Genomic DNA, 18835 nt, shown 5'->3' on the forward strand with positions numbered 1-18835 from the left:
TAATTATTAATAAAGAATGCTGTTGTTTCTGTCAGAGTATAAACTCTACATGGGTTGAAGAAGAGTATTTGTAAAGGATGTGTGTCAAACACAGGTAGAGCACCTTTCTTCAGGTCGCTGACTCGGACGTCTGTTTTCTGTGACTCTATGAACAGACAGCGTTGATTTAAACTGTCAGTGACTTTAAATATCTCACTGTAACTGCAGCTGATGTTTTGAGGCATGAGTACAAACACAGCGGGTTATTTTAACCTACAAACAGGGGGGAAAAAAACACACAAAAAAATACTTCCTGTTAGGATTTTCAAACCTAAACAAAAACTCTGAAGCTTTTGCATTGAAGAATACGATCAGCTGACTTTCCTGTTTTGGTTGGGTTACGTTCGTGATTTAGCCAATCAGAAGCCTTGTGAGAGGCGACGTCTTTACGTAAGCGTCGTTACGTTTCCTCGTTACTTGGCGCGCGGGAGGTTTGGTTGGTTGGTTGTTTGTGAGAAACCAGACAGCAGCGGGGCAGGTAAGTTCTACCAGCTACTCCGAACAGAACCGTTCGGTACCAGAACACTTAGGGGTGATACTCCTCGTACCAAACCCGTCCCCCGGCTCTCCTCAGCGGAGTGGCTGTCAGCTGTTCGCGGGGAACCAGCTGGAGCTCCGCGGCTGAAGAGGGTGGACGTGGCTAATGCTAAGCTAACTACTTCAGTAAACGACAGTAAAAATGAAACGGAACATGAGTTATAAAGGTTGTGAAGATAACAGGAAGGCTTCTTCTTCGGTCTAGTCATTAACATATGTTTATAAAATACTTTACTCACTTATCTTAAACCAGTTAGCTTCCGATTCGGTACTCAAGGTCGTTGTCCGTTTATCTCTTAATGTTGTTAAAGAGTTTCAGACACTTGAGATGACTCCTGAACTCTGTCTGAAACACATTTTCTATTTTAGGAAACCTTTATTGTAATTGTAAAAATATATTTTTAAAAAGGCAATGTCACAGTTTTTTCCCCTCTGGGCCACATTAGAACCGGTAAAGGTGAAAAAAAAAAATCGGTAAAATTATCTTTTGTCCGTTTTCACAAACAAAGTTTTCATAAATGTTTTTTTTATTTTTTAGAATCTTTAGTCTCTGTGATAATTAAAATCAGGTTTGACCTGTGTGAGTTCTGTAGTTTTGGACCTGGACCGGGTCTAATGTGGTCTAAAGGTGAAAGAAAAAGCAGTGAAATGTCCCTTTTTGAATTAAAAAAAATAAATAGAATAAAGGTTTCCTAAAATAGAAAATGTGTTTCAGACAGAGTTCAGGCTTCATCTGAAGGAGTGCTTTTCCCTTAAGTACCGAATCGGACTCAGTCTCAGACTCCCCTCAGATCGGACATGCAGTCATCACCCATAATAGGCCCCTGAGGACATGACGTCAATGACCTGTCCCAGCGTTGATAACCTCCCCTCTCTGATGTGCAGGTGTTCAGACAGACCATGGCGATGAGAAACGAGGCCCGAGTGGAGGCGGAGGAGGAGGAGGAGAACTTCGGGCCGCAGCCTCTGTGCAGGCTGGAGGTGTGAATCAGTCTTCATACAAACACTGAGTTACAACCAACCACAGACTGAATCACTGAATGGAGACGCCTCTAAACAGACTGGAGATGCGTCACTGAGATACATTTTTATTTTTATTAGGAACAGAACTGAAAACATTATCTAGTAAAACAATGTTTCCATATTAACAAGAAAGAAAAGTGGAAAAAAATAAAGTAAAATAACTTTAATGTACACTGTCTGAATAAGACATAATGCATAAAATAAACATTAAATGTGAACAGAGGAGCAGCTAAAAGAATAGATAGATCTGGGGTAGATCTGCATTCCTTCAAAATACGACTTTTACCTTCATCCACACAGAAACTGATTCCTTTCTTCCCTGTTGTTCAGAGATGAACCCAGCAGCTCTAACTGAGATGTCCCAGTCTGATTTGTGTGTTTGTGTCTCCCGGTGGGTTTCTGCTCATCTCTGGTTGTGATGTCTTCCTGTGCAGCAAAGTGGGATCAGTGCCAGTGACATCAAGAAGCTGGAGGAAGCAGGGTTTCACACCATCGAAGCGGTGGCCTACACTCCCAAAAAGGAGCTGCTCAACATCAAAGGCATCAGTGAGGCCAAAGCTGACAAAGTGCTGGTAAGAAGCAGTCGTTGTTACTCACTGTCCCACCGTCTGACCGGACTGAGGACATTTGATAGGTTTTATTTTAGGCACACATTTCTTGATGAAATATTAATACCAACATGGAATAATTCTGATTTTACACACAAGTTTGTGAATATCTGTCCTTTCTTCATCGTGAAATCATTTTCTGAACAAATCTGACCAACAGATGAAGAATCCTGCTTCATGATTGGCTGCTTGGTTTGAGGATGATGTTAGAAAGCCTCTGTGTAATTTGTCACCGTCACACTTGCTGCACCATAATGTTCTACCAAACTCACTACGACACAGGCACACCGATACATAAGCAGGTATTCACACTTAAAAGGTTTCCTCTGAGCCCATGACTAGCTGTCAGTGAACATGTCCTGTAGAGAGATGTTTTTTTTTTTTCGATTTTAGTATTTCTTCTCTCAACTTGAAGAGGACCTGATGGTTTCCTGTACTTTCTGTCATGTATATAATGTTCTGATGTTGGATAAAACCGACCAGACTGTTACAAACCACCCAAAATATGTTGACGGTACTGGGGCTCTTATTCCTCCCGACCCGACCAGTTGGTTTGTCTGCCTCTACGAGCTCCTCTTTAACTGGTGTCTCTGTCATAATATTACTGCATTTTATCTGAACTGTGGTTTTTATTTCTGTAATTTTCCCTCCTTCTCAGACTGAAGCTGCCAAACTGGTTCCGATGGGCTTCACCACAGCGACCGAGTTCCACCAGAGGAGAGCGGAGATCATCCAGATCTCTACAGGCTCTAAGGAGCTGGACAAACTGCTGCAGGGTCGGTCTCAGAGATCTAGTTCATCCTCCAGACATTTATAATTCCATATATATAAATATAGAATTTATACACCAGAGCTGATGCTGCTGTCTCAAACATCTCTGTTCCCTCTGATGGCAGGCGGCATCGAGACGGGCTCCATCACAGAGATGTTTGGAGAGTTCCGGACGGGGAAGACCCAGCTGTGCCACACCCTCGCTGTCACCTGTCAGGTAGAGTCTGATGATGTCATAGTCTGATCCTGTGGTCACCTGTCAGGTAGAGTCTGATGATGTCATAGTCTGATCCTGTGGTCACCTGTCAGGTAGAGTCTGATGATGTCATAATCTGATCCTGTGGTCACCTGTCAGGTAGAGTCTGATGATGTCATAGTCTGATCCTGTGATCACCTGTCAGGTAGAGTCTGATGATGTAATAGTGATCCTGGAGGACCAGCGGCTCACAGCAAAGAGAACTCTAGACACACTTTAATCATCCAGTTTATTAGTGGATATAAAAGTCTGTATAATATGTGATCTTTAGTGACTTCCTGTCCTTGTGTCCACAGCTGCCCATCGACCAGGGAGGAGGAGAAGGTAAAGCCATGTACATCGACACAGAGGGAACCTTTAGACCGGAGAGACTCCTCGCCGTGGCTGAGAGGTGACTTTAACTCAGGACGTTTGTTTTCAGCATGAGGAGCTCCAGCAGATATCAGTCAGTCAATTAAAGATGGAGGATATATATATATATATATATATATATATTTACTACAGTGGTGGATGAAAGTGTCTCTATATATATATATATATATATATATATATACAGTATATATATATACAGTGGGGCAAAAAAGTATTTAGTCAGCCACCAATTGTGCAAGTTCTCCCACTTAAAAAGATGAGAGAGGCCTGTAATTTTCATCATAGGTATACCTAAACTATGAGAGGCAAAATGAGAAAAAAAATTCCTGAAAATCACATTGTCTGATTTTTAAAGAATATATTTGCAAATTATGGTGGAAAATAATTATTTGGTCAATAACAAAAGTTCATCTCAATACTTTGTTATATACCCTTTGTTGGCAATGACAGAGGTCAAACGTTTTCTGTAAGTCTTCACAAGCTTTTCACACACTGTTGCTGGTATTTTGGCCCATTCCTCCATGCAGATCTCCTCTAGAGCAGTGATGTTTTGGGGCTGTCGCTGGGCAACACGGACTTTCAACTCCCTCCACAGATTTTCTATGGGGTTGAGATCTGGAGACTGGCTAGGCCACTCCAGGACCTTGAAATGCTTCTTACGAAGCCACTCCTTCGTTGCCCGGGTGGTGTGTTTGGGATCATTGTCATGCTGAAAGACCTAGCCACGTTTCATCTTCAATGCCCTTGCTGATGGAAGGAGGTTTTCACTCAAAATCTCACGATACATGGCCCCATTCATTCTTTCCTTTGCACGGATCAGTCGTCCTGGTCCCCTTGCAGAAAAACAGCCACAAAGCATGATGTTTCCACCCCCATGCTTCACAGTAGGTATGGTGTTCTTTGGAACTCGGTATTCTTTCTCCTCCAAACACGACGAGTTGAGTTTTTAACCAAAAAGTTCTATTTTGGTTTCATCTGACCATATAACATTCTCCCAATCCTCTTCTGGATCATCCAAATGCTCTCCAGCAAACTTCAGACGGGCCTGGACATGTACTGGCTTAAGCAGGGGGACACGTCTGGCACTGCAGGATTTGAGTCCCTGGCGGCGTAGTGTGTTACTGATGGTAGCCTTTGTTACTTTGGTCCCAGCTCTCTGCAGGTCATTCACTAGGTCCCCCCGTGTGGTTCTGGGATTTTTGCTCACCGTTCTTGTAATCATTTTGGCCCCACGGGGTGAGATCTTGCGTGGAGCCCCAGATCGAGGGAGATTATCAGTGGTCTTGTATGTCTTCCATTTTCTAATAATTGCTCCCACAGTTGATTTCTTCACACCAAGCTGCTTACCTATTGCAGATTCAGTCTTCCCAGCCTGGTGCAGGTCTACAATTTTGTTTCTGGTGTCCTTTGACAGCTCTTTGGTCTTGGCCATAGTGGAGTTTGGAGTGTGACTGTTTGAGGTTGTGGACAGGTGTCTTTTATACTGATAACAAGTTCAAACAGGTGCCATTAATACAGGTAACGAGTGGAGGACAGAGGAGCCTCTTAAAGAAGTTACAGGTCTGTGAGAGCCAGAAATCTTGCTTGTTTGTCGGTGACCAAATACTTATTTTACCGAGGAATTTACCAATTAATTCATTAAAAATCCTACAATGTGATTTCCTGGATTCTTTCCCCCCCATTCTGTCTCTCATAGTTGAAGTGTACCTATGATGAAAATTACAGGCGTCTCTCATCTTTTTAAGTGGGAGAACTTGCACAATTGGTGGCTGACTAAATACTTTTTTGCCCCACTATATATATATATTTACTACAGTGGTGGATGAAAGTGTCTCCTGAACACTGATGACGTTCTACCTCTGTTCTACCTGTTTTCTACCTCTGTGTTCCTCCTCTGTTCTACCTCTGTGTTCTACCTCCTGCAGGTACGGGCTGGTGGGCAGCGATGTTCTGGACAACGTGGCTTACGCCCGCGCCTTCAACACAGACCACCAGACTCAGCTGCTGTACCAGGCCTCCGCCATGATGGCCGAGTCCAGGTCAGTCACTGACACACACACACACACACACAAACAAAGTCTGTCTGTCTGTTTGGAGTCAGATACGTGGACGGCTGCTGTGTTACTGTCAGCAAACTGGAGCTTCAGTCATCAGGATTATGAGGACGGTCAGGAAACTGCTGGTTCTCAGTGACTGATGTAGTCTGGACAGAGGACATGTCTTTACATGTGTCTCTGTGTGTCTCTATCCAGACAGACTCTCAGGTTCCTGATCAATCTTATCCAGACTCAAAGTGGCTTTTTAACAGCTACTTAACCTGCAGATATTTTTACTTATTTAACCTCTTTGTCTTTAATCTACTTGAATTATTTAAGCTCAACTCTAATACGGGAAAATTCTACTGCAGATGATTTCTTTGAACTGATGTTCCAATAAAAGGAAAAAATGCATAAACAATAATTGAGGAGACAAAACAAAAGTATTATCAAAGATGATATAATAATAATAATCCTAATCCTAATACTACTTTAAAAGTGAACTTGTCCTTTTCCACTGTGACATCAGTGTGTTTGTGGTGTTACGTGTGAAGGTCTTCACAAATCTACATTCTGATCTCTGATCCAGTACTGTACTCCGCAGCTGACGTTCCCTCTCTGTCTGTCCGTGTCCCCCCGCCCCCCGTGTGTGTCAGGTACGCCCTGCTGATCGTGGACAGCGCCACAGCTCTGTACAGAACCGACTACTCCGGCAGAGGTGAGCTGTCGGCCCGGCAGGGCCACCTGGGCCGGTTCCTCCGCATGCTCCTGCGGCTGGCGGACGAGGTGGGTGGCGCAGCGTCATGGAGCCCGCCTGAGGGATGAACCCAATCTACACGCGGGTGACGTGTCTCTAACGTCGTGTCTGACCTCTGTTGTTCCTCACTCCTGACAGTTTGGCGTTGCCGTGGTGATATCCAACCAGGTGGTAGCACAGGTGGACGGGGCAGCCATGTTTTCTGCAGATCCCAAGAAACCCATCGGGGGCAACATCCTGGCTCACGCCTCCACCACGCGGTGTGTTTTCATTCAGCAGCTTCACACCGGAGACCGAGGCGCTTAACTATATGAACTATGTACAACTCTTTGTTGGTGTGAGCTCAGTTTCCATGGACTAAGAACTGGAAAACAATCAGTAGACTCTGATGTAATGTATGCAATGTTTACTACTCCAGGAAGTAGTCTGACCCTTAGCAACCACCTAGCAACAGAGAGGATTTCTAGTCTCCAACTGAATAAATACAGAACATGGAAACACTAAACTGCTCAGCTAGCTCAGTCTGGTTGGAACAAAGATATCCATAGACCAAAAGAGACCTGATTTCACCAAATGTGTCACATTTAATAGACCTGTAACAACTACATTATATTACATATATGAAATTCTATTCTAATTACATATTCCCATTGAGGAGGAGTAATATTTCTAGTAATGAGCAGGGTGTAATGTCATGATTTGTTCCAGATGTTCTGTTGAGCAATCAGAGCTCTGGGGCGGAGCTACTGATTGTATGATCCCGGGTTGCAGCGGGATGTCATCACCACTTTTCCACCCGTCTCTGTGTTTGCAGTCTGTACCTGAGGAAGGGCCGAGGAGAGACCAGGATCTGTAAGATCTACGACTCCCCCTGCCTGCCTGAGGCCGAGGCCATGTTCGCCATCAACGCTGACGGGGTGGGAGACGCCAAGGACTGAGGCGTGTGCATGTGCGTGCGCGCGTGTGTATGGTGCAGCAGGTGTGATGACACATCGAAGCACTCTGAACTGAACTCAAGAAGAGAGAAACTAACATCAACATGTCGTCATGACAACGTTCATGATGGAGACTCCGACTTCCTTCATGAGGTCCTGACGTGATGCAGAAAGTCACGATGTCACGACATGAACTGACAATATCTTCTGATTGTTCCACGTGAATCTGAGAGTTCAAAGTGCTCCTCGATCTTCACCTGCTGGTTCCTCAGCAGAACCATTTAGTGAAACATATTTTCAGTTCCACGTTTTTGTTGTTTTTTTGGGCCGTGTGAGGCGAAACACGGACTTCGGTGTCACGTCCTCTTTTTGTTTGTCTAGAAGCTTCTGTAAATACGCTTCAACTAAATTAAATTTGTCTTACGATTAAAACGACTTCTCGTTTGTTCCATCAGGACGAACAGACACAAGACAGACAGAAGGGAAGCAAAAGAGTTTATTAAATGTTGTGTCACTCAGTGTGTTAATCTTCATTGCTGTGGGATCATCTTCACCACCGTCACCTCACAGCAGACTGCAAAACCAGCTCCAACCAGAATAAATAACAGGTGCAGCGACATGAGACCGACTACTAACTACTCAAACAATCACGTAGAAAAATATTCAGGGAAGAGTTCATGCTCTTCATCATCATCATCATCTGGCTCCTCCACACCGTCAAAGGTCAAAGAAACAAGCTTCATCTCACACACAGCAGCTGAGACACAACTTTGAATCCTTTCATTTGAACCTGCCTGATCGGACGGGACCAGCAGGTCTCGGTTATGGACCCGGAGATCTCTGAAGCACTCGTAGACTCCCTTCATGTTCCTGAGCATCACTTCTCCTCCCGTTTCCTCAGACTCGTCCAGATAATATGATAAACTGCTCAGTGGGTCTGTGATGACGGAACAGTTCCTTGATCAGCGGTCTCTCCAGGAGCAGCGGGACCAGGTACTGGACTCACCTGTCAGAACCTATACACCTGCAGCTCTGACTGACCAGAGGAAAACCAGGTAGTCCTCCTCACCGTGACCCTCAGAGGAGCCAGTTTGTGATAAATGAATCAATAAATGAACGTGAACTACAGAGGTGGTCCAGCAGGTGGCGCTGCTGGGATCACTTCTCGTCAGTTAAACAGGTAAAAAACATGAAAGATATCAGGGACGTCAATAAATAAGTCCTGTTAAAAGTTTACAGAAAATAAATAAACTCCATATTTCACAGTGACAGTATGACCAACACCCACCAACGAAGGGAAAGGAAATCTGACCAATCAGGGCCTCGGCTGATGAGCTACGCCCACCCGGTGCTGGTGGAAACGATCCACTCAGATCTTTCTGTCGGTTAAGACTCGCAGCTGAGCCTCCAGGTCACATGACTCTTCATCCTGATGAGGAATATGATGAAGAGGGGACATCAGTTTAATACTACGTCTTCTCAGCTCCGTCACACAGGTACATCCACCTGCTGTTCTCGCCAAGTTCCCAGAGTTCATAGCGCCACTCGGACACAGGTGGTGATTCTTACCTGGGTGGTGTTGCTGGGCATCTTCAGGGCCAGCTCGGTCCAGTTGGTGGCCTCGGAGCTGTTCCCCAGCTCCTGGTGACACTACAACACAGACAGCAGAGAGGATCAGACTCCACACCTGTCATGTGACAGGATGATCACCCTGAGTGGGCGTGGCCTACCTTCGCGATGTAGAGTCTCACGGTCCTGGAGAAACCCGGACTGATCTCCTCGGCCTGCAACAAGACGCCAAACGGACTTATAACATCCAGATGTACAGCCACACACCTGCTCAGAGGACCAACACTCTCTGGACACCCAACAACACAACTCATCGCAAGGCATTGTGGGTAACGGAGCGCCCTTACAGGTGTGTTTGAAGACAGACACCCTCCCTGCGTTCCCAATCACATACTACTGCAGCAAACCTTACAAAGTACGTACTGTTGCATGTAGTATGTGTACAAATGGGACGTGCTACTTGCGCTTTGACCTCTTCATATCCGTTGTGATCAGTAGCGCAACATTTGAAGTAAAAAGAAAAAGGATGTAGTTTGGAACGAGTACGCTTCCTTTTAATGATTTTTCTTCTTCTGCTTCTAGATGTGACGTATTTTGTGGAATACGACCAGATGTAGTAGAACATCCTGGTACTTTACTCCTACATTTAACATACTTAGTAGTGGGACATACTAAATCTGTTTCTGGCACACTAACTAGTATGTTAGTACAGATACCGGAACACGGGTACTGTTGTGAGACGCTGATTGTACAAGTGTTCCAGTGGGACCTGTCCAGGTGACTCCTCCTACCTTGAGGAAGTTCTCCAGGGCATCTTGGAGCGTGGAGGAGGGGGGGGTGTGGTAGAGGGCAGCCGCCGCCTTTTGCTCCAACCAGTCCAGAGAGGCTACCTGCAGACACACACACACACCTCTGACACACCTGCTGAGAGTCACATGATCAGACCTGCCTGTGAAGACTCCACCCCTCATCTCACCTCGTAGCACCACCTGCCGAGCAGGTAGAAGCACACGGGGTCGTCGTCTCGGAGGGCGATCGCTCGGTCCAGGTGCTCCTGGGGGAAAAAAAACACATTCAGCCGCTTATAAAAAATACGTTTTAATACACAGAAAGTTGACATACACCTCTGTGTGCGTGTGTGTTACCTTCAGTACGTGGCTGCTCTTCAGTTTAGCGTGCATGCTCTCATGTTTGGAGTCCAGTCCAGTGAGAACAGCAAACCTGCAGCCACAAACAGAACCAGTGACCCATGTGGACATCATGATGGAGGACAAGGTTCAGGTGGACAACGTGCAGGTGAGTGTTTACCATTTGTGACAGTCTGCGTTGAGGCCTCCCTTCTTCAGGGCAAGCTCCGCCTCCTCTTGACCTGAAACACCAGCTCACAGGTGTCCATGATCTGATCCATATTGTGAGGATTTTATGAACTTCTTTGTCTTTATTCTGATTCATTATCTTTAAAACTCTCTCTATCTGTATGTGTGTCTCTCTCTCTGTCTGTCTGTGTGTGTGTGTGTTACCTCGTTCTGCGTAGGTCTTCCTCTCCTGTTTGTCCTCCGTGGATTTGTAAATGTCGCTGTAGGCCCGAGCCAGTCGCCATAGAAACTCCCTGCTGTCGCCGTACTGCAGACGTAGAGTCAGGAAACAGTGTTCAGAAAGGAGACGGTGCGTAAAGTGTTCATGCTCATGTGAGTGTAGTCAGATTAATTTAACTGTGATTGACCTGTCTGCTTTAACCTCTGCTGAGCATGATGGAGTCTGAATGTGTCGTCTGGAGAACAAACTGTTTTGTTGCTATAGAAACCATCAAGAGTTCTCTGGTTCTCTCCACACCAAAGTGTTCATGACTTCTAACTGAAGCAGCTTTTAAAGTAGAACATTAATGTAAAGATAAACTGGTGTCCATCAGAACTGCTGTCGTTGCTTCTATGGGATGAACCAACCATCAACCAGCAGTGATGTCATCGTTGGTTTGTGAACGTTATGAAGCCTCCAGTTCAGATTCTGTCCGTCACCATCTTGTTAGTTCGGAGCGGTTTGGAGCAGGAAGTGACCATATTTGGATGAGCTGGGGGAGGAGCCAGCGGTGGATCTGACCGATCTGATTGGAAACCTGACGATACTATGTCCCGCCCACCGACAGTTTTAACCTGACTGCACCACAGGCCTGTCAATCAAACAGACACGCCCCCAAAAATAGGTATTTTTGAATCTTCTTTTCTAATGAATGAGGGATTATTTTCAGATGGACCTCCAGAAAACTAATAAGAAGGAGTGACTTCAGCTAACAACACCGAGATAACTGATGGACACATTTTATTGACTTTGAATTTGATGAGAGAAGTTGAATAGGAGTCTATGGAGCCGGAGGCTTTTTGGAGCTGACCTCCAGTGGCACTCTCTGGTATTGCAGCTGAAGACACTTCTGCATCTGAACCATTTTTCAGACCTGAAGCTGCGAACACTTTTATATCCAGTCTGTAGGATGTACATACACTTGTTCACTGACACCTACAGTTGAACCTTATTTGTGTGGTTTTATTGAAACATCTCAGTCTGGGAAGTCTCTTTTCTCTGAATTACTGAAAATTACTTATTAAAGTTACTTTATCTACTAATGATCAACAAAAAGTTCCCAAATCCCTGAGACATCAGTTTGTCCTCTGCTGACCGAAGGCGTGAGAGAGGAATCAGCAGCGACGTCATGAACTCATTTTGAATCCCCGAGAATCAATCAACCATCTGGAATCTGGAATATTTGACTTTGTTATGATATTTTGATCAGGCACTGGTGCATGTGTTTGAAGACGTGCGTGCGTGCGTTCTCTCACCTCTGCTCGGTTGTCCAGCAGCAGTTTGAAGCCTTCGGTCTTCAGCTTGGCGTCTCCTGTGTGGAGGATGTCGCTCTGAGCCAGCAGGAGAGCCAGCTCCCCACTGGGAACCTCCGTCACCAGCTGCATCATCATCATCTCCTCCTCCTCCTCCTCCTGCTGCTGCTCCTCCTCCTCCTCCTCCTGAGAGTCCTCCTGGCGGAGGGTGAGGACGGTGGCACAGCTCCTGTCCTCCTCCTCCTCCTCCTCAGACTCCTGCTCCGGCTCCCTCTCTCCCTCCTCTCTGTCTGTGTCGCGGTCGGTGTAGTCGGACTCAGCGTACGCCGTGGAGTACCTGACACACACACACACACACACGAGAAAGATCAAATGTTGAAATTGAATTGAGTTTTGTGACGTCTGCCTGCAGCCTGTCAGAGTGAAGCTCACCTGAGACAGGTTGTTCTGGAGGAGTGGACCGAACTACCTGCTGACAGGAAGTCTCACCGAGTCTCACCTGTTCTGCACTGATTGAAGCTTGTAAAACTAAATATGAATTTAAAGGTCCCATTAATTCTGTCATTTTAATTTGTTTTATCATTTAAAATATTCTGTTAAAAATGATTGAATTAAAAATCCAAAGCAAAGTCTGTGCAGACAGTTGGAGGTTTCAGAGGAGGTGAACTGATGTAACTGAACGGGCTGTGTATGTTTGGTAGACAGATGTCTCTATGAAACTAATCAAGTGTCTGATTCTCTGTTTCAGTTGAACAATCACAACCTGAACGAGAAAAAGTTTGAACTGTTGGTGCAAGAGGTGAGTAAAAAAAATACAAGAACAAATCTGGTGGTTATTTATATTTGGTGAAACAACCCTTTAAATTTCTTTATAAACAAACTCTGTTATATTACAAATAGTTAATAGTTTAGCAGCTGTTCTTCAGGCATTATTACTATGAACACACTTCTTTTTGAGTTTAACTATTTATTTCTAGAAGGATGAAATAGCGGTCGTCGTGGTAACGGTCCATAGCTCTTCATAACACTACAAGGAACTGTTTAGTGAGTTTCAACACAGTGGTGATAATCAGCTGTACACAGCTCTGTTTAACCCACTGTGATTGGATCACACATTAGGACCAATAAGAGGATGTAGCTCATTACAGCGCCAATTAAAAAGCTCCCAGTGTTGGAACTGAGCCGGATTGGAGCACCTGTTCACCTGCGCAGGTGTCAGCCACACAAACCACAGAGACACTGACACAAACAAACCAAATCTTTAGACTTCTAGAAGCAGCCATGGATGAACTGACGACAGAGCCAAGCAGAACGGTCCCTGAATATTAACATGACGTAAAATAGCCAGAATAATATAGAAGACGTGACATCAGGAACACAACAGGTGCAACAGGTGAGTGGACAGCACTCACCCTCCCTCACTGGTCTCCTCATACGTGCTGGTCACGCCCTGGCTGGCGGTGAAGTAGATGGAGCTGGAACCGGTGGAGTCGGTGCGCTCTCTGTGGACGAAGTGACGCCGCCGCCGAACACGCTGACTGTCCTCCATGCCCTTCCTGAAAGAGGAGGAGGAGGAGGAAGGTCACTATAACAACATGAGATGGGGAGGATCACTACAACAACATGAGAGGAGGAGGAAGGTCACTATGACAACACGAGAGGATGAGGAAGGCCACCGTGACATGACAGGATGAGGAAGGTCACTGACAACATGAGAGGATGAGGAAGGTCACTGTGACAACATGAGAGGATGAGGAAGGTCATTGTGACAACATGAGAGGAGGAGGAAGGTCACTGCAACAACATGAGGAGAACCAGTCTGCTCCACTGGGAGGTTTCAGACTTCTATTGTAACCAGTAAAGTAAAGACTCAGTTTAAAGTACAACTCTTATTATTTGTTATTATTTCATGCTGCTGCAGTACATCAGACTCTGTGCTGCTCACTTCACATCCTGGACGATCTGCAGCGCGATGTCCTGCAGGCCGCCCCTCAGCTCGGCCACCTCGGACCGCAGCGAGGACACGCAGGTCAGAACCTGGTCCAGTTGGTTCCGGAGCTCCAGCTGCTGCTCCGGGGACAGTCCCTCCACCGCCGCCTCCACTGCTGCCAGGGCCTGCTGCTGGGCCTCCCTCTCTGCAGGGGGGCACAGGAGGTACAAAACGTGAGTTTGAATTTGTCTGCAGTTATCATATATTATTATTATTGTTATTATTTTCTGTTCTCCTGCTGATCCAGACTGTGTTGGTGAAGGTTCAAACTGTAGCTTGACACATCTGCCTCCCTTCAGTATGCACAAATCTGTGAAAATAGTCCCAGCCTGGATGTCCGCCCACCCCTCCACTGGCAGCTTTGTGATGTGGATAACTCCGCCCCCAGGTTGAAATTATTGGTTCCTGAGGTTTGTGATGCATGAACCCCAGGTTGTCTGAATCTGTGTTTGAGACTCACTGCAGTGGAAATGTTCAGCCATGGTGTTGTTTATTTTAATATAGTTATAGTTAAATATTCGTTTCATGTAGCACATGAAATACTACTGATGGACACAAACTGTTTCTTCAACAGGTTTAGTTCACCACCCTCATCTGTCTCCTCCACACCTCACACCTCCCAAACACCTCTGCTGCCTCCCTCCCTCCCCCCTCTGCGCCCCCTGCTGAACTGCATAGAGCCCTCAATCTCAAAGGGCTCTTCCTCCATCGACACCTCGACCCCCCCACACACACCCCTCACCCCCCTCTCTGTGACGACTGGCCAGGTTAGGAGACAGCTGGAGAGAATCCACCAGCGCAAGGCTGCAGGACCTGACGGCATCAGCCCCGTGATCCTGAAGACCTGCGCCGTCCAGCTGGCGGAGGTCCTACAACACCTCTTCAACCTGAGCCTGAAGCAGGAGGAGGTCCCAGTGCTGTGGAAGACGTCCTGTCTGGTTCCTGTCCCCAAGAAGAAGACTCCATCTGCCCTCAACGACTACCGACCGGTTGCCCTCACATCTCATGTGATGAAGGTGCTGGAGAGGCTGGTCTTGGCCCACCTCAGGCCGCTGGTGAAATCTTCTCTGGACCCTCTGCAATTTGCGTACCAGCCTCATGTGGGAATGGATGACGCCATCATCTACCTGCTGCAACGAGCTCAGTCTCACCTGGATGGAACCGGTGAATCTGTGAGAATCACTTTCTTTGATTTCTCCAGTGCATTCAACACCATCCAACCACTGCTGCTGAGTGAGAAGCTGCGGGTGGTGGGGGTGGACGCGCCCACCGTCTCCTGGATCAATGACTACCTGACAGGCAGACCACAGTTTGTCCGTCTGGGCAGTGTGCTGTCTGATACGGTGGTCAGTGGTACTGGAGCTCCACAGGGGACTGTTCTGTCTCCCTTTCTGTTCACCTTGTACACAACTGACTTCCAGTACAACTCAGAGTCCTGCCATCTGCAGAAGTTCTCTGATGACTCTGCAGTGGTAGGATGTATAAGGGATGGACGGGAGGATGAGTACAGGGCAGTAGTGGAGGACTTTGTGGAGTGGGCGGGTAGAAATCACCTGCTCCTGAACGTGGCCAAGACCAGAGAGATGGTGGTCGATTTCAGGAGGAAGACGACGGCTCCACAACCGCTGAGAGTTCTGGGAGAGGAGGTGGACATGGTTGAGGAGTACAAGTACCTGGGTGTGTCCATAGACAACAGAATGAACTGGAAGACCAACATCAATGCTGTCTACAAGAAGGTGATGAGTCGACTCTTTTTCTTGAGGAAACTTCGATCCTTCAATGTGTGCAGCGAGATGTTGGAGATGTTCTACCAGTCTGTTGTGGCCAGTGCTTTGTACTTCGCTGGGGTCTGCTGGGGGAGCAGCATGGGAGCCGGTGACACCAACAGACTTAACAAACTGGTTAAGAAGGCCGGCTCCATCATCGGCTGCAAACTGGACAGCCTGGAAAAGGTGGTGGAGAGGAGGACGCTGAACAAACTATTATCCATATTGGATAATCCTGACCACCCTCTCCACCACCTGCTGCAGGGACAGCGGAGCACTTTCTCTAAAAGATTCCTCCAGCTCCGCTGTCACAAGGACAGATACAGGAGATCATTCCTGCCCACTGCAATAAGACTTTACAATAACTCACCTCTGGCAAAATACATCACAGTACAATAACACTGTTGACTGTGTTTCTTGGTTTGTTTGTATATTATATATATATATAGATATATACTGTACTGTATATATCTATATATATATGTTGACTGTTTTCTTGGTTTGTTGTATATAATATATATAGATATATAATGTACTGTATATACTGTGCATTTTATATTTATATTTTTTACTGCTATTCTATTATTATATTATTCTATTCTATTCTATTATTATTTTATTCTATTGTTTCTATTATTGTCTTATTGCTTCTGTATGTATGCTGCTGTAGCGAAAAAAAACTTCCCCTCGGGGATTAATAAAGTAAATACCTACCTACCTACCTACCTATTAACAAGGCTAAAAACTTAAATCAAGATGGCTTGTGTTACTTTAAAATCTCAAAAATATTTTTCTGTTGACATCAAGAATACAAATAAAACATCAGGAAAGATTAACTGGGCCCACGTGCAAAAAAATACGTCAACATTTTGTTAAGTTGCCATTTGGACCACACGTGCGCGCCCACGCACACACACCTGACCCACCCTCAGCGTCCAGCGTCTCCGGCAGCAGCGAGGCTCCATCCGCCCCGTCACACAGGCGGGCTGGTGGCCAGGCCTCCAGCACCAGACTCTGGGTTCTCCTCCTGCTGACCTCCCGGTAGATCATGAGGGCTATCAGACCGAGTCCGGCTGTGGCTCCGACAGCCAGCCCGATCAAACTGTTCCTACCGAGGTGTGTGTTCATGTCTGCTCCGCAGGTGTAGCACTGGTTCCGGTTGGTTCCTTCACATGACACCGGCGGGCCGCTGTGTCCAGCTGTTCCGCTTCAGAACTGCGACATGACCTGACGTAAATTAAATTATCTCCGTAGCAGAACCAGTTGGAGCCCGTCCAGCTAACCCGTTAGCCCGCTGTCACCGCTTCAGTTGCTAATAACTGATGGCTTGTAAAAATCTCTCCTCAGACGACACATTTCCGGTTCGTACCTCGGCTTCAGGTTTCAGAACCACATTCAGTGTTTACATCATATTAAAATGGGAGGATGTCAGTCTGCAGCTAAAATGCTGTTAAATTACGTAACGTGCGGAGGCTACACCTCATCGGCACCACTCATCAACGAGGCCAGCGCGTGGGTTACATCACTTCCGATTCCTGGCTGCAGACCTCCGCAGATAACAGGAAGTCACGTGACCTCATGAGCGGAAACCGGTTTTCGTGGCGTTGACTAAACATTCTGCACTGCGCATGTGCGAAATGCAAGAAATTCCATTGTTTTCCCTACTTAACTTTTAACCCTTTGTAACCAACGTTTTATAAATTAACTGTAACTAAATACAGTTTGATTTATTTTGTAATTCAATCACATAACTGACGTAAATAAACTAGTCTCCCTCCGACACTGCTTGTGCTCTATATCTGCAAAGTATTGTGAAGGAGAACCTGTGTTTTGATCTCATGCTCAAACGTCTATAAAGTAAGAATAGCATCATTTTCACCCAGAAAGTAAAGTTTAAAAAAAAAAAAAAGACATGAATATCTAAATTACAAGATAGTCATTGATATTAAACGTCATTTAATTAAACTTTTCATTTTGAGATAAGAATTGTTAAGTGTGTGGGATATTAAGTCAGGATTATTATTCAGAAATGTGTTTTTAAGTCTTAAATCTTTCCTTTTCTGACTGCACAGCAAACTATACACAGCATGTGTTCCCCTCCTTCTGGTGATGTATTCTATTTTCTGTTCTTTTAATCATGAGACATTTAAATGAGGTGAGGAAACCTGTGGGACTTGCTGGGATAACTACATCTCCCATGATGCTTGGGAGTGTCTGGGAATTCATGCTCAGCCACATTTCCTTTGTTAAACTGACCTACATACATGCAAAGAAAGAGACAACGGATGAGAAAAAAAAAATCCCTGCAGCTCAGAGTGAGTCCAACTGTCTGTGATGAAGAGCTCTGAAACACTTCAACTGGTAGATCTGTCTGATCAGGTAAACTCAGGGTGATCCGCTCAGTAACATTCAGATTCATAGTGATAAATACGCTGAAATCCACATGATCTTGGAAAGAGAGAAGACATAACATTTGGAAAAGAATGGCACCATTCAAATTATATTTACTCTCCCCCACTTTAATTGTAAACATCAGGTAAAAAAAAAGCTGAAATTCATTTATCTTTTACCTCTCAACAAAAAGCATGTTACCCATGAATATCGACCCAACAGGTTCTCCACCTCTGGTTCTGGTTCTCTCGGAGGTTACTTTCTGCTAAAAGGAAGTTTTTCCTTCCAGCTGTCGCTCATGTGTTCTTATAATGTTCCCTGAGGTGACTTCTGTTGTGACTTGGCACTATGTAAATAAAATAAATGAATAAATATGAAGTAATGTGTTCAGTTTTTGCACCACTTTTTAACAGTCCTATAATAATAATGTGCATCCTGGCTCCGCCCACCTGGTACCCACAGCTTCAGTCTGGAAACCCTGTTCACATTAAGGTTCACTCAGCCACTCTGACATCGGACGGACCAATTAGCGACCAGTGGGCGTGGCTAAGTGTGATGACGTTGCGGAAGTAGTTCCAACAATGGCGGTGTTGGAGTTTCAGCACATGAAATATAGTCGGCTCTGATTGGTTAATTGAACCCAAGGCATACTCTTCATCAGATCACTATGACTACAAACAACCCTCAACCCACCTGTTCACACAGTGACTGACGGGAGGTCAACGTTCACCGACTCATTGACTCCTGGTTAGATGGAACAAAGGCTGACAGTGATGTAGTCATGAGGTATGCAGTCTGACAGGTCCACTGTGTTCACAGAAACCAGGTGTCAGTCACCTGACCGCCCACACATTCTCCGTAGAGCCCTCAGGTGATAAATGTGCTGTAATACGTTTTTATAATTATCAGACATTGGACATTTTAAAGGTGTACTCCAAGGAAGAAGCATTTCAAACT

The 18835-nt window shown here is 45.6% G+C and overlaps 2 protein-coding genes across 5 annotated transcripts; one reads left to right on the forward strand and one right to left on the reverse strand.

The window, feature by feature from the left end:
- Nucleotides 1–432: 432 nt before the first annotated feature.
- On the forward strand, nt 433–7766 carry LOC138205535 (DNA repair protein RAD51 homolog 1). The gene is made up of 10 exons (XM_069161565.1): nt 433–517; nt 1462–1557; nt 2034–2171; nt 2866–2983; nt 3104–3195; nt 3531–3625; nt 5532–5645; nt 6299–6428; nt 6538–6659; nt 7214–7766. The coding sequence occupies exons 2-10, from the start codon at nt 1477–1479 to the stop codon at nt 7335–7337; spliced, it is 1014 nt and encodes a 337-aa protein (XP_069017666.1). The 5' UTR covers nt 433–517; nt 1462–1476; the 3' UTR covers nt 7338–7766.
- LOC138205534 (regulator of microtubule dynamics protein 3-like) lies at nt 1645–17018 on the reverse strand. 4 transcript variants are annotated; one of them, XM_069161561.1, is made up of 12 exons: nt 16405–17017; nt 13677–13866; nt 13144–13287; nt 11735–12068; nt 10424–10526; nt 10212–10272; nt 10049–10124; nt 9880–9957; nt 9695–9793; nt 9065–9118; nt 8904–8984; nt 7813–8763 (listed from the first exon to the last, which is right to left on the reverse strand). In XM_069161561.1, the coding sequence occupies exons 1-12, from the start codon at nt 16613–16615 to the stop codon at nt 8704–8706; spliced, it is 1491 nt and encodes a 496-aa protein (XP_069017662.1). In that variant the 5' UTR covers nt 16616–17017; the 3' UTR covers nt 7813–8703. The 4 variants fall into 4 exon arrangements, with proteins under 4 accessions (XP_069017664.1, XP_069017665.1, XP_069017662.1 ...); XM_069161562.1 differs by having other exon boundaries at nt 16414–17016; XM_069161563.1 differs by lacking the exons at nt 7813–8763; nt 8904–8984; nt 9065–9118 and adding an exon at nt 1645–2025 and having other exon boundaries at nt 16405–17018.
- Between the last annotated feature and the right edge of the window lie 1817 nt (nt 17019–18835).

This window comes from Embiotoca jacksoni, unplaced genomic scaffold (assembly GCF_022577435.1).
Source record: "Embiotoca jacksoni isolate LCO1_2020_lvr unplaced genomic scaffold, fEmbJac1.0.p SCAF_29, whole genome shotgun sequence".
NCBI lineage: Eukaryota > Metazoa > Chordata > Actinopteri > Embiotocidae > Embiotoca > Embiotoca jacksoni.

Excerpts from the sequence above, each read along its gene's own strand:
- LOC138205534 (XM_069161561.1), bottom strand. The coding sequence starts at position 16,615 with ATGAACACACACCTCGGTAGGAACAGTTTGATCGGGCTGGCTGTCGGA. Across the intron at positions 13,867-16,404 it reads GGACGCTGAGGGTGGGTCAG|AGAGGGAGGCCCAGCAGCAG; the intron begins GTGTGTGTGCGT and ends GCCCCCCTGCAG. Across the intron at positions 8,985-9,064 it reads TGAGACTCTACATCGCGAAG|TGTCACCAGGAGCTGGGGAA; the intron begins GTAGGCCACGCC and ends TCTGTGTTGTAG.
- LOC138205535 (XM_069161565.1), top strand. The coding sequence starts at position 1,477 with ATGGCGATGAGAAACGAGGCCCGAGTGGAGGCGGAGGAGGAGGAGGAG. Across the intron at positions 3,196-3,530 it reads CCCTCGCTGTCACCTGTCAG|CTGCCCATCGACCAGGGAGG; the intron begins GTAGAGTCTGAT and ends TTGTGTCCACAG. Across the intron at positions 5,646-6,298 it reads GCCATGATGGCCGAGTCCAG|GTACGCCCTGCTGATCGTGG; the intron begins GTCAGTCACTGA and ends CGTGTGTGTCAG.